Raw genomic sequence first — 17,688 nt, forward strand, 5'->3', positions numbered from 1 at the left:
TCACTATGTGTCAGGCATTTCAGCTTCTTGCATAGGAATTCTCACAACCATCGCATTGCTGCTCCATCTTCTAGAGGAGGAAACTGAGGCACAGAGGGATTAGGCAGCTTGCTCAAGGGAGGAAGAAAGTGAGGCTTCACACCCAGGCAGCCCACTTCCAGGGTCCCTGTTCAGCAAAGCCAGTGTCTAGGACCAACGTGGTGGCAGCCGAAATGTTTTGGGGCCGCGGTGGTTATAATCTTGCCCCAAACCCGCATTTAACCCCATACCTCCTCCTCCGGCAGGGCTTCCTGGTCGGCGTCCTCTACTGCTTCATCAACAAGGAGGTAGGGAGAGCCCGGCCGCCGCATGCGCCCTCTGGCGGCCGCCTGGGGGAACAGCGCCGCCTCTGAGGGCCGTCCCGTTGCAGGTGCAGTCGGAGATCCGCCGAGGCTGGCACCGCTGTCGCCTGCACCGCAGCCTAGGCGAGGAGCGGCGTCAACTTCCGGAGCGCACTTCCCGGACCAGGCGCTCAGGCTCTGGTCCCGACCAGGTCCCCACCGGCCGCGCCTTGTCCTCAGGGACCCTACCAGGACATGGGGATGAAGCCAGCCGGGTCTTGGAAAGTTACTGCTAGGTAGCCGGATTCTGGCATGCGTGTGTTCAGTCAGCACGTATTTTTGAGCGCCTACTGTTTGCTGGTAGGGTGTGGGGGACGCTGGGGAAATGGGAGCGAAGGAAATAGAAAGGGTCTCTGCCTTCCTGGAGATCACAATTGAGAAGGGGAGAATACAGCTTCCACAAAACATCAAGTTTTATCTGTGCCGTGAAATGGCACTAGAAGAAGGGCCTAGGGTGGTCTGGGAGGCCACCTCTGAGGAGGTGACCTAAGTCGTCCCAGAAAGAGGCAGAGGAAGCAACTTTGCAAAGAATTGGAGGGTAAGGTTCTAGGTGGAGGAAACAGTATATGCAAAGGCCCTGGGGCAGCAGGGGGCTTGGCTGTGGCTGAGAAGAGGCCTGCACAGCCAGAGTGGAATGAACCAGGGCCAACAGATGGGAGAAGGGAGTGGGTAGGGCACCAGAGTTGGGGTTTGATTCCAGGTGCACTGAAGATTCACAGGAGGGTCTTGTGGGCTAATGTTTTAAACAGACCCTCTGTCTGTCCTGCGGAGGGAGACAGCTGCTCACTGGCGGCAGGGGTGGGAGCGGAAACCCAGAGAGGAGGCTACCAGTGCAGGGTGAGGGTGAAGGCTGAGCCAGGTTAGAGGCCATGAGGAGCATCAAGCCGTTAGTTTCTGGAGCTATTTATTTCAAAGATAACTCTGAGATTTGCATAAGGAAAGTGCGAAGAAGGAAGTCCAGGGAGCCTCTGGGTTTGGGTGGGTGGAGCGCAGCAAGGTGGGGAGAGTGGGTTGAGGAAGGGAGAATCAAGACTGCGCTTTGGCAAAGCCTGCAGGATACCTAGGGGAGCTGGGAACGGGGCCAGAACCGCCAGAAGTTGGCGCTGGAGATTGGAAAGTGTGGCCCCTGGATCCAGAGAAGAGGATCCTGCGTGCAGACAGAAACTTGGGGGCAACCGAAGGCAGGTGAGCTGAAACCTAGTAGCCAGAGCAAGCCAGGGCCGCTGCTAGCTGAGAAGAGGGTGCACGTTCCCCTCTCCTGAGATGGGCGGGGCCCCTCGGAACTGGGAGATTAGGGGGGAAGCGGACAGCCTCACTGTGGCTGGGCCGCCTGTATACACCAAGACTTGAGTCGTCAATCTTCCCCACACGCACACACTAGACTCCATCTGGTGTTGCTGAGTATCATAGCCGGGTCCCTGGCTCCCTGGACAGACGTGCCCCGTAGTGTAGTTATACTCAGAGCCTTTCCAAGCTTGTGACTCTACTGATCCCCACCTCCCAGTTTTGGTGGAGGAGCCCTAAAGCAGGGCTCTGTGACAAAAGATGATGGGATGAATCTTCTTGGCCAAGCCATCAAGGGAAAGAACTGCAGGGGGCTGCATGGCTGGTGGGGCCTGACTCAACTTCGGCCACATGTCGCCATGAGAAAACAGACATGGCACTGCCACTGTCCCCCTACTTGAGGATCCAAAATTGGGAAAGTGACATGTAATTTCCTGACAGTATTTATTTGTGGCGTGTATAAATTAAAAGTGTGTATTGGGGCCAGCAGGTGGGGCGGTGGTTGGAGCACTTGACTCGTACATGGCCGACTGTGGTTCGAGTCCCATACCTGGTAGCTTACTTTCTCCCTTTCCCTGTCTCTCTCTGGTCAAATTTTAAGAATAATGATAATAAACGATGTAAAATATTCAAAGTGTGTGTACATGCGGCATTGAACATTTTTGAGGGCTGCTTCTCCAGAAAGGCAGTGCAGGAATGAGCGGCAGCAGGAGCCAGCCTGCTCCATACCCGTTTGGCTACCTAGTGGCTGTGACGGGCGGGAGTCCCCAACTTCTCTGGACCTGTTTCCACTTCTGGAACAGGGGATAACGGCACCCCCATCCTAGGAGTTACTCTCGTAACAGTGCCTGTTGGCTGGGATGCCCAGAGCTACTCTTCCAACCTCCACTTTTGTTTTCACTTCCTGAAAGAGAGGCGAGCAGAAATCCTCTTGGGCAGTGGGTAGGTGAGGAACTGAGGAAGGAAATGCAGACTGATGGCCATCAGGGAAACCGACGTCCATTTCCTCGTACACAGAAATCACCAACCAGGGAGAGGCAGGGCGGGGATTCAAACCTGGGACTGTGCCTTCAGGGCTCGTGCAGCTCCCGTTCCCGCACAAGAACCATTTCCCCTTCAGCCTCCTGTGGTAGCACCATCCAGGCTCACGCTTCCCGGATCAACACAGAAGCTCTAGCCTGCTCCCGGACAGCAGACTTCAGGAGAGCCTGGTGCCCTGTGTGGGTGCGGCGCCCTCTAACTGGGTAACCCTGGGCAATCACTTACCTGCTCTGGGCCAGAGCTGGCTCATTTGTGAAGTGGAATAGCTTTCCTGTCTCCCCAAGTGCTTGTCCAGATTACAGGTGAACTGCTCTGTAAACGCATGACTTTATAATGTCACAGCTGTCACCCTGTGACAGGCCTTCTCCCTGCTGCAGGGTCCCCAGCTCTGTCATTAATGGGCTCACAGGGCAACTAGAGCCACGCCCTCCACAGTTCAGAGTGCGTCTGGGCATCTCCTTTAGTCCAGCTCTCAGGTCTGTAAACTCCTGCTGGTGTTTGGCCCTAGCTAGAGGAGAGAGACACCGGCAGAGATAAATCAGAGACATGGGTGGGAGAGAGCATGCCACCTGCATGCCAGGGCAAGACAGGGCTCTTCCCGAATTTCCCCATGAAAAATAAGGTCCTTCTTTGCCTCCTCTACTCCGTTTGTCAGAGAACCTTCTCAAAGGTAGTTAAGCTGCAATCTGAGGGCCTGCAGCGCTCACAGTACTGCCACCTCCCGGCTGGGTGCCTCTGGGAAGTAGCACCACCTCTCTGTACCAGTTCCCTTTTCTGGAAAATGGGGGTAATAAATACCACTGCCTGCCTCAGAGCTGTTCACAGGATGTCTGAAAAGCACTGAGTCCAGCACCCTAACAGCTCGGCAGGTATTAGCCAGGATCACAATCAGCAGGGGGCCAAGCCTTAACCACGCACCAGGCCAGCACCAGGCCAGCACCAGGCGAGCACCAAGCCAGCACAGGCCATTTCAGATGTGCATCTACTCCTGTCCGTCAGTTCAGTCCCGACCTGTTCTTCGGGGCACTGTACACAGCACTGGGCACACAGGAGGCCCTTGGGGATTACTTGCTGATAGAACAAGTGGAAACTTCCATCAACACCAGAACTGGCAGGTCATTCCTCATTTCTACTCCACCTATTTGCTTCACAGCTGGGGAGAGGCCTGGATGGAGCAAATGGGGCCTCTTCACCTGCTGGGGGGCCTGGTCCCTGTGCTGAGCCCTACACCCACCCTGCTGCCTCCCTCTCGTCTTCCCCTGAACCTGCCTTACTGACAAGGGCCCTGGAAACAGACAGAAACCACTAGAAAAACAGGACTTTATTATTCCCATTACAAAGGACAGGGAGTGCGTTCTGACAGTGGGAAAGGGGCTCTATTTGCCAGCGATGAGTGGGTTCCGCAGGACCACGATGACCGAGTCCCCACGCAGAAACATCTTGGAGATGTAGCGGTCCTTGTTGACGGGCTTGGACTTCTTCTTGCCTTTGCCACTCTTGGGAACCTCAGTCCACATCTCCTTCACGTTCTCCAGCACCATGTTGCAGTGCCTGATGGGGCAGATAGGGAGGCGTTGGGAGTGAGAGGGAAGCCTGGCTGTCCCCCCCCCTGCCCGGCACCTCTAGAAGCACGACATGGAAAGCAGTGCAAGTCAGGCTTCCACGGCCAGGCCTGCAAGCTTTCAGGTCGAGGCTTGGGCGAAAGACTTCCTCTACTGTCTTAATTTTCTCCTCTCTAAAATGGGCAATCATAGTACATTTCTCTTTTTTTTTTGGAGAGATTTTCACTGTAGGGCGCATGCGCTCGTCAGACAGACAGAGAGAGACAGAGAGATAGAAAGCGAGAAATCACCCCCCAGAGGGGATGGCCACGCCGCAATCCCTTCTCCTCCATTCTCCTCTCGGGATCTTGGGCACGCACGCACACGCGCTGGTGTGAGTTTTAAGCCACTGGGTCCGGGACTCGAACCACCGTCGACTACGTGGGAGTCCAGCGACATAGCCATTACGCTAACTGCTGGTCCCCACAGTACCTTTCTCAAAGGGCTTTTGCAAAGATTACATTAGTTACTATAGCTTTGTGTTTTTTGTATGCGTTATTGCGATAGGGCACGTGCACTTGCCAGACAGACAGACAGACAGACAGAAAGAAATCACCCCCCAGAGGGGATGGCCATGCAGCAATCCCTTCTCCTCCATTCTCCTCTCGGGATCTTGGGCACGCACGCACACGCACCTGGCATGAGTTTTTAAGCCACCTGGTCCAGGACGCAAACCGTGGTCGACTACATGGGAGTCCAGCGACATAGCCATTATGCTAACTGCTGGTCCCACTAGAGCATTTTTTTTTTTGGAGAGATTTTCACTGTAGGGCGCGTGCGCTCGCCAGACAGACAGAGAGAGACATAGAGACAGAAAGCGAGAAATCACCCCCCGGGGGGATGGTCACGCCGCAATCCCTTCTCCTCCATTCTCCTCGCGGGATCTTGGGCACGCACGCACACGGCGTGAGTTTTAAGCCACCGGGTCCGGGACACGAACTGCGGTCGACTACGTGGGAGTCCAGCGACATAGCCATTACGCTAACTGCTGGTTCCCACTAGAACATTTTTATAAAGAATGTATGATGGGACCTGGCACAGGGTAAAAGCAAACTGAATGGTTATGCTCAAGCCCGCGCTTTTTTTTCTCCCTTTTCCAGATTTTCTTCTGGGCAGGCTCTGTGGCCTAGTAGTTATGGTAGCTGGATCACACATGGATGACCTGTGGCTCAAGAAACATGCTGGGGTGCATATATACGAGCGCCCATTCCTACTGGGAACGGGGTGCTTTTTTCTTTCCTTCTCTCTGGAAGCACCCTTTGGCAAAATTCAAAAAAAATTTTTTTTTAGGTTTATCTCTTTCTTCAGAGACAGGATCCTCACACAACAACCCGCTCCCAGTCTTAGCGCACCCAGATCACCGGCAAGCCCAGCATGCTCAGGGAGGTCCCTGGATATGGATACAGAACCTTTCCCCTTTGGGTCCAGTTGTATTCTGACTGTGCCATTGCCTGGCTCTCACACGTGCCCTTCAGCTCTAAGTACTCAGGAAGTAGCAGCAAAAGAGCTACCTCTCTCCAGAGACCCAGCAGCTACTGGGGTGGCACCAACATCTCTACCCAAGTCCTACTTTGTCCTTGTCCTCAGGATGCCAGTAGGCATGTGTGAGGAGGTATGGATCAGCTCACTGACCAAGCTCGCTGAGCACCTACTGCATACACTGAAACACAACAGATGCGGGCTGGGAGGAGACAGGGCAAGGAGACGACGAGTAAGGAATAAGGCTGCAGGTTTAACTAAGCCAAAGTACGTACAGCAAAGGGAAATGTCACACGGTAAGAAAGAGGACAAGACCGAGGAAGCTCTCCATGCCTTGCTGTGGGGTAACCTCTGGGGAACTTGTGAAGTGAGAAAGGGCAGGGTAGGACACAGTATAGCTGGAAAGTTACATTTAGAAGGAAAAAAGGAGCGACCAGCAGTTGGCGTAATGGCTATGTCACTGGACTCCCATGTAGTCGACCATGGTTCGAGTCCCAGACCCAGTGGCTTAAACTCACGCCAGGCACATATGTGTGCGTGCCCAAGGTCCCGAGAGGAGAATGGAGAAGGGATTGTGGCGTGGCCATCCCCCTGGGGGTTGATTTCTTGCTTTCTGTCTCTCTGTCTTTGTCTTGGGATTTTGAGCATGCATACATGCACATGCCTGATGTTTTTTTAAGGTGCAGGATCCAGGACTCAAACTGGAAGTTGGTCTTATGGGATCCATTGCCTTAACCACTATGCCACCCTCTGGTATGACGCTGGGTGCTTTTTCTTATCTCCTGAAGTTTGACCCATCTGGATGTCCATTCAAGAGAGTAACATAACTAATTAAGGAATGAATACATTTGTTTATTTACTAATTAGGTAAATAAGTAAAGGGGGAGTGTATAAAGAACACCTTAGCTGACTGCAATGTCCTGACACAGGTTATGTGTGAAAAATAAGATGCAGAACACATAGAAAGTTCTACTGTAAAAAACAAAGGTTATATTATGATATTTCGATTATAACTCCATAAAGCTGTTAACTCTGGGAACCAGCAGTTAGCATAATGGCTATGTTGCTGGACTCCCATGTAGTTGACCACGGTTCGCGTCCCGGACCCGGTGGCTTAAAACTCACGCCAGGCGCGTGTGCGGCGCACCCAGATCATCGGCAAGCCCAGCATGCTCAGGGAGGTCCCTGGATATGGATACAGAACCTTTCCCCTTTGGGTCCAGTTGTATTCCGACTGTGCCACTGCCTGGCTCTCACACGTGCCCTTCAGCTCTAAGTACTCAGGAAGTAGCAGCAAAAGAGCTACCTCTCTCCAGAGACCCAGCAGCTACTGGGGTGGCACCAACATCTCTACCCAAGTCCTACTTTGTCCTTGTCCTCAGGATGCCAGTAGGCATGTGTGAGGAGGTATGGATCAGCTCACTGACCAAGCTCGCTGAGCACCTACTGCATACACTGAAACACAACAGATGCGGGCTGGGAGGAGACAGGGCAAGGAGACGACGAGTAAGGAATAAGGCTGCAGGTTTAACTAAGCCAAAGTACGTACAGCAAAGGGAAATGTCACACGGTAAGAAAGAGGACAAGACCGAGGAAGCTCTCCATGCCTTGCTGTGGGGTAACCTCTGGGGAACTTGTGAAGTGAGAAAGGGCAGGGTAGGACACAGTATAGCTGGAAAGTTACATTTAGAAGGAAAAAAGGAGCGACCAGCAGTTGGCGTAATGGCTATGTCACTGGACTCCCATGTAGTCGACCATGGTTCGAGTCCCAGACCCAGTGGCTTAAACTCACGCCAGGCACATATGTGTGCGTGCCCAAGGTCCCGAGAGGAGAATGGAGAAGGGATTGTGGCGTGGCCATCCCCCTGGGGGTTGATTTCTTGCTTTCTGTCTCTCTGTCTTTGTCTTGGGATTTTGAGCATCATGCAATGCACATGCCTGATGTTTTTTTAAGGTGCAGGATCCAGGACTCAAACTGGAAGTTGGTCTTATGGGATCCATTGCCTTATATGCCACCCCACCCTCTGGTATGACGCTGGGTGCTTTTTCTTATCTCCTGAAGTTTGACCCATCTGGATGTCCATTCAAGAGAGTAACATAACTAATTAAGGAATGAATACATTTGTTTATTTACTAATTAGGTAAATAAGTAAAGGGGGAGTGTATAAAGAACACCTTAGCTGACTGCAATGTCCTGACACAGGTTATGTGTGAAAAATAAGATGCAGAACACATAGAAAGTTCTACTGTAAAAAACAAAGGTTATATTATGATATTTCGATTATAACTCCATAAAGCTGTTAACTCTGGGAACCAGCAGTTAGCATAATGGCTATGTTGCTGGACTCCCATGTAGTTGACCACGGTTCGCGTCCCGGACCCGGTGGCTTAAAACTCACGCCAGGCGCGTGTGCGTGCGTGCCCAAGATCCCGAGAGGAGAATGGAAGAGAAGGGATTGTGGCGTGACCATCCCCCCTGGGGGGTGATTTCTCGCTTTCTGTCTCTATGTCTCTCTCTGTCTGTCTGGCGAGCGCATGTGCCCTATAGCGAAAACCTCTCAAAAAAAAAAAAACCAAAAAAAAAAAAAAAAAAATCTGTTAACTCCAAAAAGGAGCCCCAAATGCATGTGTGCGAGTTCATGTGAGTTGAATGTGACGGGGGCCCAGCTGCAGCAGTAGAGGCTGTAGGGGCACCGCTACATCATTCTGGAAGCCATTCAGGAAGGCTCTGGGCTAGCATCCTGGTTTTAGCTGAGCACACTAGGCGTGACTGTAATCCTGTCTTGGCTGCAGGGTTGCAGGAAGGACTATAGCATGAAGACCCAGTTGAAGGTGCCTGTCTCTCTCTCTCATGAAGGAAATAAATAAGCTTAAAAATATTTTAAGTTTTGCCAGGCATATGTGCGTGCATGCTCAAGATCCCGAGAGGAGAATAGAGAAGGAATTGCGGCATGACCATCCCCCCTGGGGGATGATTTCTCACTTTCTGTCTCTCTCTGTCTTTCTGGTGAGCACATGTACCCTGTAGGAAAAAACTTCTAAAAATAATAATATTAAAAAAAAGAAAAAATGTTTTAAGTTTTTGAGACTCGAACCACATACTGAGCCATGTAGAATCCAGCCACCTTAACCACCTTGAACTTAATTGGACTTAATGAGAACTGCCTTAACAACATTCCATTAAATTTAGCTGTCAGTTCCAGATATTCTATGAATCATTTCTTATCACTTTAAAACTGTGAACAAGTGGTTAATTTAAAATCAAAGTAAAGGAATTATTAAGGGTTTATTTCCTGGGAACCAGCAGTTAGCGTAACGGCTATGTCGCTGGACTCCCACGGAGTCGACCGCGGTTCGCATCCCAGACCCAGTGGCTTAAAACTCACGCCGGGCGTGTGTGCGTGCGTGCCCAAGATCCCGAGAGGAGAATGGAGGAGAAGGGATTGCGGCGTGACCATCCCCCCGGGGGGTAATTTCTCGCTTTCTGTCTCTATGTCTCTCTCTGTCTGTCTGGCGAGCACACATACCTTATAGCGAAAACCTCTCAAAAAAAAAAAAAAAAGTTTATTTCCTTAGCAGACATACTTTGCATAACATAATTAGAGGCTACAAATGAAGCCAGAAGGAATTTCAAAACAGTTGCCAAAAACATTTGTATAAAATGAAGGTATGGTTTGTTATTAGGAAAATCACGGTCTATAGGTTATAGGGGACAACAATATGGCCTTGAGTACTGAAAGGGGAGAGTTAGGTTCTGTTCCATTAGATGAAAATACTGAATGAAAAGCAAAATAAAACAATTTTTATATCACGGTTAGAGCATATTAAATGTAACAGTACATTTCAAGACTTATATGGAGCTAAGGAGAACTCAGATACAAAAACAGGGTTGAAGAGAACATCTGAGAACCTAAGAAGCAATGGTAGAGGGGGGCTGGCAGGTGGTGAGGTGGTTTAAGGTGCTGGACTCCCACATGGTCAACTGTGGTTCAAGTCCCAGACTTGGTGGCTTGCCGTCTCACTCTCCCTCTGTCTCTCTCTGGTCAAATTGAAAAATAATAATAAATTAATTAAAAAAAAAAAAAGAAGCAGTGGTAGGTAAGGGTGGTCCATCCTGTGTAGTGATACAGTGATGAAAGGAGAGGGAGTAATGATGTATAATAAATAATTTTTTTTTGGAGAGGTTTTTGCTACAGGGCGTATGTGCTCGCCAGACAGAGAGACAAAGCAAGAAATCACCCCCCAGGTGGGATGGTCACACCGCAATACCTTCTCCTCCATTCTCCTCTTGGGATCTTGGGCACGCACGCACACATGCCCAGCCTGAGTTTTAAGCCACCAGGTCCAGGACACAAACCGCGGTTAACTACATGGGAGTCCAGTGGCATAGCCATTACGCTAACTGCTGGTTCCCAATAAATAATTTTTTTAAAGAGATTATTGCCATAGGGTACATGTGCTTGCTGGAGAGCCAGAGAAAGCAAGAAATCACCCTCCAGGGCGATGGCCACGCCACAGTCCCTTCTTCATTCTCCCTTTGGGACTTTGGGAACACACTCATGTACCTGGCATGAGTTTCAAGCCCCAGAGCTGGGACTCGAACCATGGTGTACCATGTTGGAGTCTAGTGCCTTAATCACCAAGTCATCTGCTGGCCTATATAATAAAGAATTTGACCTTGCCAAAGAGAAGACAGGCCTTTGCCCTTCACTTCTGGAGGCAATCCAGGTAGTACTGTAAGAGTGTCTTGTTTATTTGGGACAGGAGCTAGCCCCACAACACCTGAGGGTAGGATCTCCATGCTAAAATAAACCACCATGTGATGTAGAGGAAGGGGCTTTGGGTGCCTGGCATCAGACCACCTGGCGACTTATATCAGTTACTTAGGCAGTCCATCAGTCAGTCATACCTACGGAATGAAACCCCAGTAAAAACCTGAACACTGAGGCACAGGCAGGCTTGTCTGGTTGGCATATTGCCATGCACGAACAATGGGCAAGTGATGAGTTCCTGCTCCAGGGGCAGAGGACCCCAGAAGCTAAGCTCTGAAACCCTTCTGGACTTCAACTTATGCCTTTTCCCTTAGGAGACATAATTTGTATCCTTTTCTTGTAATAAACTGTAACCAAGAGAGTATGAGAGCTTCTATTGAAAAAAAAAATAAAAAAAAAAAAAGGCAAGGGGCCAGCAGATGGCGTGGTGGCTAAGATGCTGGACATTCCCACATGGTCCACCATGGTTGGGGTCCTGGACCTGGTGACTTGCTTTCTCACTCCCCCCCGCTCCGTGTCCCTCTCTGTTCAAATTAAAATAAATTAAAAAGGGAAAAGAAAGAAACATGGCAGAATACATACTAGTGTGGCAGGTTAAGACAGGGTGAAAGGGAGAGGAGGAAGCTAGAAAACGGAACTCAAGGGCCACCAAGTGGCATCGTGGTTGAGGCACTGGACTCCCACATGGCAGATCACAGTTCAAGTTCTGGATCTAGTGGCTTGCTTTCTCACCTTCTCTCTCTCTCTGTCCCCCCACTGGCCAAATTAAAATAAACAATTAAACAGAATAAACAATTATTACGAACAAAACAAAACAACTCAAGAGCAAAAAACTGGGGAACAGCAGATGGCATAATGGGTAATGGTTATGGCACAGGACTCTCATGTAGTCAACTGCAGTTCAAGTCCCAGACCTGGCAGCTTAGACTCATGCTGGGTGCATGTGTGTGCATGCCCAAAATCCTGAGAGGAGAATGGAGGGGAAGGGACTGCGGTGTGGCCATCTCCCTTGGTGGGGGGTGAAGGGGTGATTTTTTGCTTTCCATTTCTCTGTCTCTGTCTTTCCGATGAATGCACATGCCCTATAGCAAAAACTCTCTAAAATACAAACAAACAAAAAACTGAGGCACCACAAGATGACAAGGTCAAACATTCTGGAAGTGGCAGAGCCTGGGTCTGAATCCAGGTCTCTCTGCCTCCTTGTCCTTGGCACTTTCCATTGTTCTTCTCATCTGACTCAAGAATTAACTGAGGCTGAACGAATGACTTGATCATGGTCACACAATGACCAGTGGCAGGGGCCAGCAGGTGGCATGGAGGTGCTATACTCCCACATGAGCAACTGCAGTTGGAGTCCTGGACCTGGTGGCTGGCTTTCCCACTTTCTCTCTTTGGTGAGTGCACATGCCCTATAGCAAATTAAAAATAATAATAGGTCCAGCAGGTGGCATCGTGGTTAAGGCACTGGACCATGAGTGACCATGGTTAAATTCATGGACCCAGTGGTCTGAGACTAATGCCAGTTGCATGCATGTGTGTGCCAAAAATCCTGAGAGGAGTCTGGAGAAGGGATTACAGTGTGGCTATCTGCCCTGGGGGGGTGATTTCTCTCTCTCTTTCTGTCTCTTTGTCTCTCTGGCAAGCATACATGCCCTATAGGAAAAAGATAGCTCTCCCCCAAAATAAATCATTTAAAAAAAAACAACAAAAACCAGCAGATGGCACAATGGTTACATCATTGGACTCCCACATGGCCGACCATCAAGTCCTAGATCCAATGGCTAGAAACTCACGCCAGGCATGTTTGCATGCAAGCCCAAAATACCAAAAGAATGAAGGAGAAGGGATTGAGGTGTTGGCCATCCCCCGGGGAGGTGATTTCACTTTCTTTCTGTCTCTTCAGCAGGGACATGTGCCCTAGAGCAAGTTCTCTCCCCCAAATAAAACAAACCCCAAAACCAATAAATTAAAAAAACTTCAAGCTTCACCACACTGCTGTGAGAAAAAGCATTTCTCAAATTCTAATTAAAGGTTGTAGATATATGTTTACTGAATATTCATGATGTGTTAAAATAATGAGCCAAGTGCTTTTCTTTTCCCCCCGCAAGATTTTTGTCATAGGGTATGTATGCTAGCCAGAGAGTAGGAAAATGAGAAATCATTTTCATTCTGCAATCTCTCCTCTTGCGATTTTGGGCATGTGTACATGCATGCCAGGTGTTTTTTTTAAGTTACCGGGTTTGGACTCAAATTGTGGTGCTACATGTGGGAACCAGGGTCTTAGCCACCATACCACCTGTAGGCCCCCAAGTGCTTTTCATACCACATCCTCTATCCTCCCAACCATTCTATGAGGTGCATCATGATACACATTTTTTGTTTTTAATTTTGTCAGAGGGCACACGTGCTCACCAGAGACTGGAAAAGTTAGAACATACCCTCTGCCCCGCTCCACCCCCAGGGAGTCAGCCACACAGCACTCCCTTCTCTTCTATTCTCCTGTCAGGATTCTGGGCGCACACACGTGTCTAGTGTATTTTTCTATTCTTTTCTTATTATTATTCAATTTGACAAGAGACAGAGAGAATAAGAAAGTAAGCTGCCAGGTCTGGGACTCAAACTGCAGTCAACCATGTGGGAATCCAGCATCATTTTTTTTTTTTTGAGAGGTTTTTGGTATAGGTCGCATGCGCTCACCAGACAGACAGAGAGAGTCAGAGAGACAGAAAGGGAGAAATCACCCCCTGGGGGGATGGCCACGCCGCAATCCCTTCTGGTTAAAGGTGCTGGACTCCTACATGACTAACTGTGATTTGAGTCCCGGACCTAGTAGCTTACTTTCTCACTTTCCCTTTCTCTTTTCTCTCTCATTCTTTGGTCAAATTAAAAAATAATGATAAAGTTGAATAAAATAATTCCTTTTAAAAAAAGGGAGAGATTTTTGGTATAGGGAGCGTGTGCTTGTCAGAGACAGAGAAGACAGAAAGTGTAAAATCACCCCCCAGAGAGGAAGACCTCGCTGCAATCCCTTCTTCTCCATTCTCCTTTCAGGATTTGGGGCACGAACACAGACACACCTGGTGTAAGTTTTAAGCCACCGTGTCCAGGACTCCAATCCTAGTTGACTACGTGAGAGTCCAGCGATGTAACGATTACACCATCTGCTGGTGCCTCCAGTGTTTTTCAAGCTGCTGGGTCCAAGACTCAAATCACACTATCGGCCATGTGGGATTCAGCAGCCTTAACCACCATGTTAGCAGCTGGCCCCATTTTTCTGATAAGAAAATTAAGGCCCGCATAGGAAAAAAATCATTTGCTGTTCCCTCTGGTTTAAACAGGTAGCTGGTTCCTGCATTTTATTCAGGTCTGTTCACTGCTGCCTCTACAGATAGGACCTGATTACTCCACCTAATATAATCCCTCTTCCCAGTACTCCATACTCTTACCTGGTTATATTTTTCCTTGTAGAACTCGTCATTTATGACACACACTTATGTGCTTGCTGTGGGCTTCCCTGCCGACTGTGTAAGTTCCCCGAGTACAGGGACCATGCTTCAGTCATTACTGGGTCCCTGGAAGCTGAAACAGTGCCTGACGTGGGCGGATGCTCTAATTATATATAATAATTATAAAAACTAAGAGTGTCCTTTGTGCAAGGTGCTGTACTAAGCACTTCCCAGGCATTAAGTCAATGAATCTTTTTTTTTAAAGATTTAATTTTATTTATTCATTCATTTATTTTACTCTGGCCAGAGAGAAACAGAGAGTGAGAGAAAGGGAAAGTGAGAAAGCAAGTCATCAGGTCCAGGACTCCAACCGTGGTTGGCCATGTGGGAGTGTCTGGAGCCTTAACCACCACACCACCTACTGGTCCCCAAGTCACTGAATCTTTGTAACCACCATTATTGCCACTGTATGGATAAGACAAAGTCTCTCACTGAAGGTCACCTAGCTGCTGAGAGGCAGACTTGGGATATAGATCCAGGCGACCTGGATCCCAAGTATATACTCACAACTATTGCACTGTATGTTTGGGATACAATGAGACAGCCACGCCTCGAAGTTTTAAGATGCCCACATCCCAGCCTTCTAAGAAAACTTCTCTTCACGCTCCTCAGACTGGAGCCGGGTTACTTTTCTAGACCCGGAGAGAATGTGTCTCAAGACCCAGGTGCTCACCTGTCGAAGGCCTTCACCCGGCCCAGGAGTTTCTTGTTGTTGCGGCAGTTGATGAGTACTTGGGTGTTGTTCTTGACTGACTGCGTGAGCACAGAGAGTGGACCCGTGTTAAATTCCTCCTCCTCCCGCTTCTGCAGCTCCTCTGGAGTCATCTCACTCTTGGGCTTGTTGAGGAGGCTCCTGAAAGGGCAAGTGTGGAACCCAGAGGTGAGGGGCTGGAGCTGGAGCATGGGTGGTCATGGCTTTGCCTTCAGTTTCCCCAGCCTTGCCCCAACACTTCCACCCTCCTGCTCAGTCTTTCTCTTGGCATTAGCACCTGGATGCCTTTTAGATATTTCCAGGTTAAACTCCAGATCACCCAACCACCCCATCCGTATTCTGTCCATAACATTCCCAATTGTCAGCAGTAACCCCATTTTTAAAAAATAATTATTTTATTTAACTTTATTTATTTTGATCAGAGAGGGACAGAGTGAGAGCGAGCAAGTGAGAGAGAGAGAGAGAGAAGGCAAGCTGCCAGGTCCAGGATTCAATCCATGGTCAGCCATGTGGGAGTCCAGCGCCCTTAACCACCACGCCACCTGCTGGCCCCAGTAACTCCATTCTTTCAGGTCTTTGGGCAAAATTCCAGATGTCAACTTGACTCCTCTAACATCCTACCTCAAACCCACTGGCAGTCCCATCACTTGCCTCTAAAATATCCAGAATCTGACGATTTCTTACCATACCCCAAGCCTCTGTCATCTTTCTCCTGGGCTCTTACCGATCTCCCTACCCCCAGTATGCTCCCTGACAGTCTTTACTCCACAGAGAAGTCCCAAATGTTGTGCTAAAACCTAAACCATATCATGCCATTCTTCTAAATCCTCCCATGGCTCCTATGTCAGTGCAAAAATTAAAATCCGATGGCCCACATATGCCCCTCTTTCTGTCCCAGCCACAGTGGCCTTCTGGGGGCTCCTTCAGACCTCTACATTTCATTTTCCCCCTGCATGGGACCCCACCCAAGATATGTGTCCTTTGCTCCCTCACTTTCAAGTCTTTGCTCAAGTGTTGCCTTCTCAATGTGTCCTTCTGTGATAATTATTCCCCTTTTGGGACCAGCAGATGGTGTAGAGGTTACATTGCTGGCCTCCCATGTAGTTGACTGTGGTTCAAGTCCCAGACCAGGAGACTTGAAACTCACACCGGGCGCCTGTGCGTGCATGCCCAAAATCGAGAGAGAATGGAGAAGGGATTGCCATGTGGCCATCCCCCTTGATGGGGTGATTTCTCACTGTCTCTGTCTCTCTGGTGAGCACACACGCCCTACAGCAAAAATCTCTCTCTCAAAAAACAAAAACAAAAAGCAGTTATTCTCCTTTGTTTTTACCCTGTTCAACCGTTTTATCCACAGGCCTGATCACTTAATACGCCATACATTTTACTTGTTTATTATTCTATGTATTACCTGCCTCCCCCCCCCATAAAATGCCGTAGAGAATTATTTTCCTGGTAGAAAAAAGTGTATTCACGAACACTCAATGTCTTATTTAATTAATAAGGAAATACGTAAAATCATTCCTGACTCGTTATCCATAAAAGTCGCAAGTCAGATTGAAATGCCACCTGTCTCCAGCTTAAATTATCCGGTTAAGTCCTTTCTCTCAAATCGTTGTTCCCAAAATTTCTCATTACCCTCCTCCACATTCTTTACTCGTAAAATTGTTTCCTCCTCAAATTCACTTCAACTAGGCTAATCGTCTCGGACAGCCCCCAGTCCGTTATCTGATAAAGCCATCTTCTCTCCCCAATTTAGAGGCCATCAAAGGCCTCACGACTGTCCTCAAACTTATCAGGAGAAAAATTACATCACTGTATTTCTAAAATCTCTGAATCCGCTTCCAGATCTTCCCATCTCCGTTAACCCGCCAAATTTACACCCTCAACCCCACTCCCGCCAATGAAGTCCAGCCCGGGCTCACATGGTGGCAACGGCACTCTCAACTCACTCCCGTCTCCTCCGCGTTGCTTCAGCCTCTAAGGAGAGCTAGAGAGAGGCGGGACTTCCGTTTCCTGTGGGCCACTTCCGGGGCGCCTGCGCAAACCCAACGAGTGAATGGGGGCGTGGCCTGTTGCCCCAGCGATCCCCGCCAGCCCGACGCAGTGATGGGGTAAAAGCTCCAAGTAGAGGTTGGGAGCTACTCAGGACCATACAGGGCAGAGGTTCACGACAATGGAGAGGAAAATAAAGAGGGTCCGACTCGAACCATTTCACTATAGAACGTGTGTATAGTTTGAAAGAAGGAAACGACAGGCCATTTCCAAATACCCGCCGGCCCTGTCTTCTGGGGCGCGGCCTCTGCGAAGCCAATCCGTTCCTCGTCTCAGGGATGGCACTGCCCCTTTTCCTTCAGGGACCCTTCACTGACGTGTGTATTGATCTTTCCGACCCGGTGCAACCAATCTCTGGCCTCTATCGGAGAGGGGCGGGGACTGCGCCGGAGAGGTTGACTGTTGTCCACGTTCAAACGCTGCTCATTGGCTGTCCGGATCCGCTGAGGCGGAGCCTACCCCTTCGGCGCTCCCCTTTGGGTTGTGCAACGCTCTAGGGAACCAACCCCAATACCCGAGGGAGGCAGGGAGGCGTGTCCTCCGAATGACAGCTCCGATTGGTTTTCCTGCTCTCTGGGGTGGGATGGTGCCGCCGCTCTTGTTGCTCATTGGTCCCGTGTTTCCATGGGGTGGAACTTGGCTGGAGCTGAATACAATCTGCGGTCTCCGACCGGTTTCAGGGCAAAGCTGCCATGCGTTCCGCGGGCCGCGGGCGGCCCCGGCCACGGCTCGGTGAACGTGGCCTCCTAGAGCCACCCTTACTGCCCAAACGCCGCCTGCTACCGCGGGTGCAGCTGTTGCCCCTGCTGCTGGCGCTGGCCGTAGGCTCGGCGTTCTAAACCATTTTGAGCGGCTGGG

The 17,688-nt window shown here is 49.7% G+C and overlaps 3 protein-coding genes across 3 annotated transcripts in view; 2 read left to right on the top strand and 1 right to left on the bottom strand.

Moving 5' to 3' along the window:
- GIPR (gastric inhibitory polypeptide receptor) overlaps positions 1-2,247 on the top strand; it is a 12,251-nt gene extending 10,004 nt beyond the window's left edge. Inside the window, exons 12-13 of the mRNA XM_014582750.2 lie at positions 285-326; positions 410-2,247. Of these exons, the coding sequence (XP_014438236.1) occupies positions 285-326; positions 410-616 (249 nt within the window). The 3' untranslated portion in view covers positions 617-2,247. The remainder of the gene's footprint in view (positions 1-284; positions 327-409) is intronic.
- Positions 2,248-4,008: 1,761 nt separating this feature from the next.
- Positions 4,009-16,806, bottom strand: SNRPD2 (small nuclear ribonucleoprotein D2 polypeptide). Its single transcript, XM_006142084.2, has 3 exons — positions 16,701-16,806; positions 14,737-14,916; positions 4,009-4,256 (listed from the first exon to the last, which is right to left on the bottom strand). Coding segments are annotated over exons 1-3 (357 nt in total). The 5' UTR covers positions 16,703-16,806; the 3' UTR covers positions 4,009-4,081.
- A 665-nt stretch (positions 16,807-17,471) lies between these two features.
- QPCTL (glutaminyl-peptide cyclotransferase like) overlaps positions 17,472-17,688 on the top strand; it is a gene marked incomplete in the record, with an annotated part of 19,267 nt that continues 19,050 nt past the window's right edge. Inside the window, 1 exon segment of the mRNA XM_014583047.2 lies at positions 17,472-17,668. Within this exon segment, the coding sequence (XP_014438533.1) occupies positions 17,523-17,668 (146 nt within the window).

This window comes from Tupaia chinensis, unplaced genomic scaffold, assembly GCF_000334495.1.
Source record: "Tupaia chinensis unplaced genomic scaffold, TupChi_1.0 Scaffold000067_1, whole genome shotgun sequence".
NCBI classification, from domain to species: domain Eukaryota; kingdom Metazoa; phylum Chordata; class Mammalia; order Scandentia; family Tupaiidae; genus Tupaia; species Tupaia belangeri.

What these genes read in the sequence shown, in the direction of transcription:
- SNRPD2 (XM_006142084.2), bottom strand. An exon ending in CGGGTGAAGGCCTTCGACAG is followed by an intron (nt 4,257 to 14,736) that starts GTGAGCACCTGG and finishes CTGCCCCATCAG; the next exon opens with GCACTGCAACATGGTGCTGG.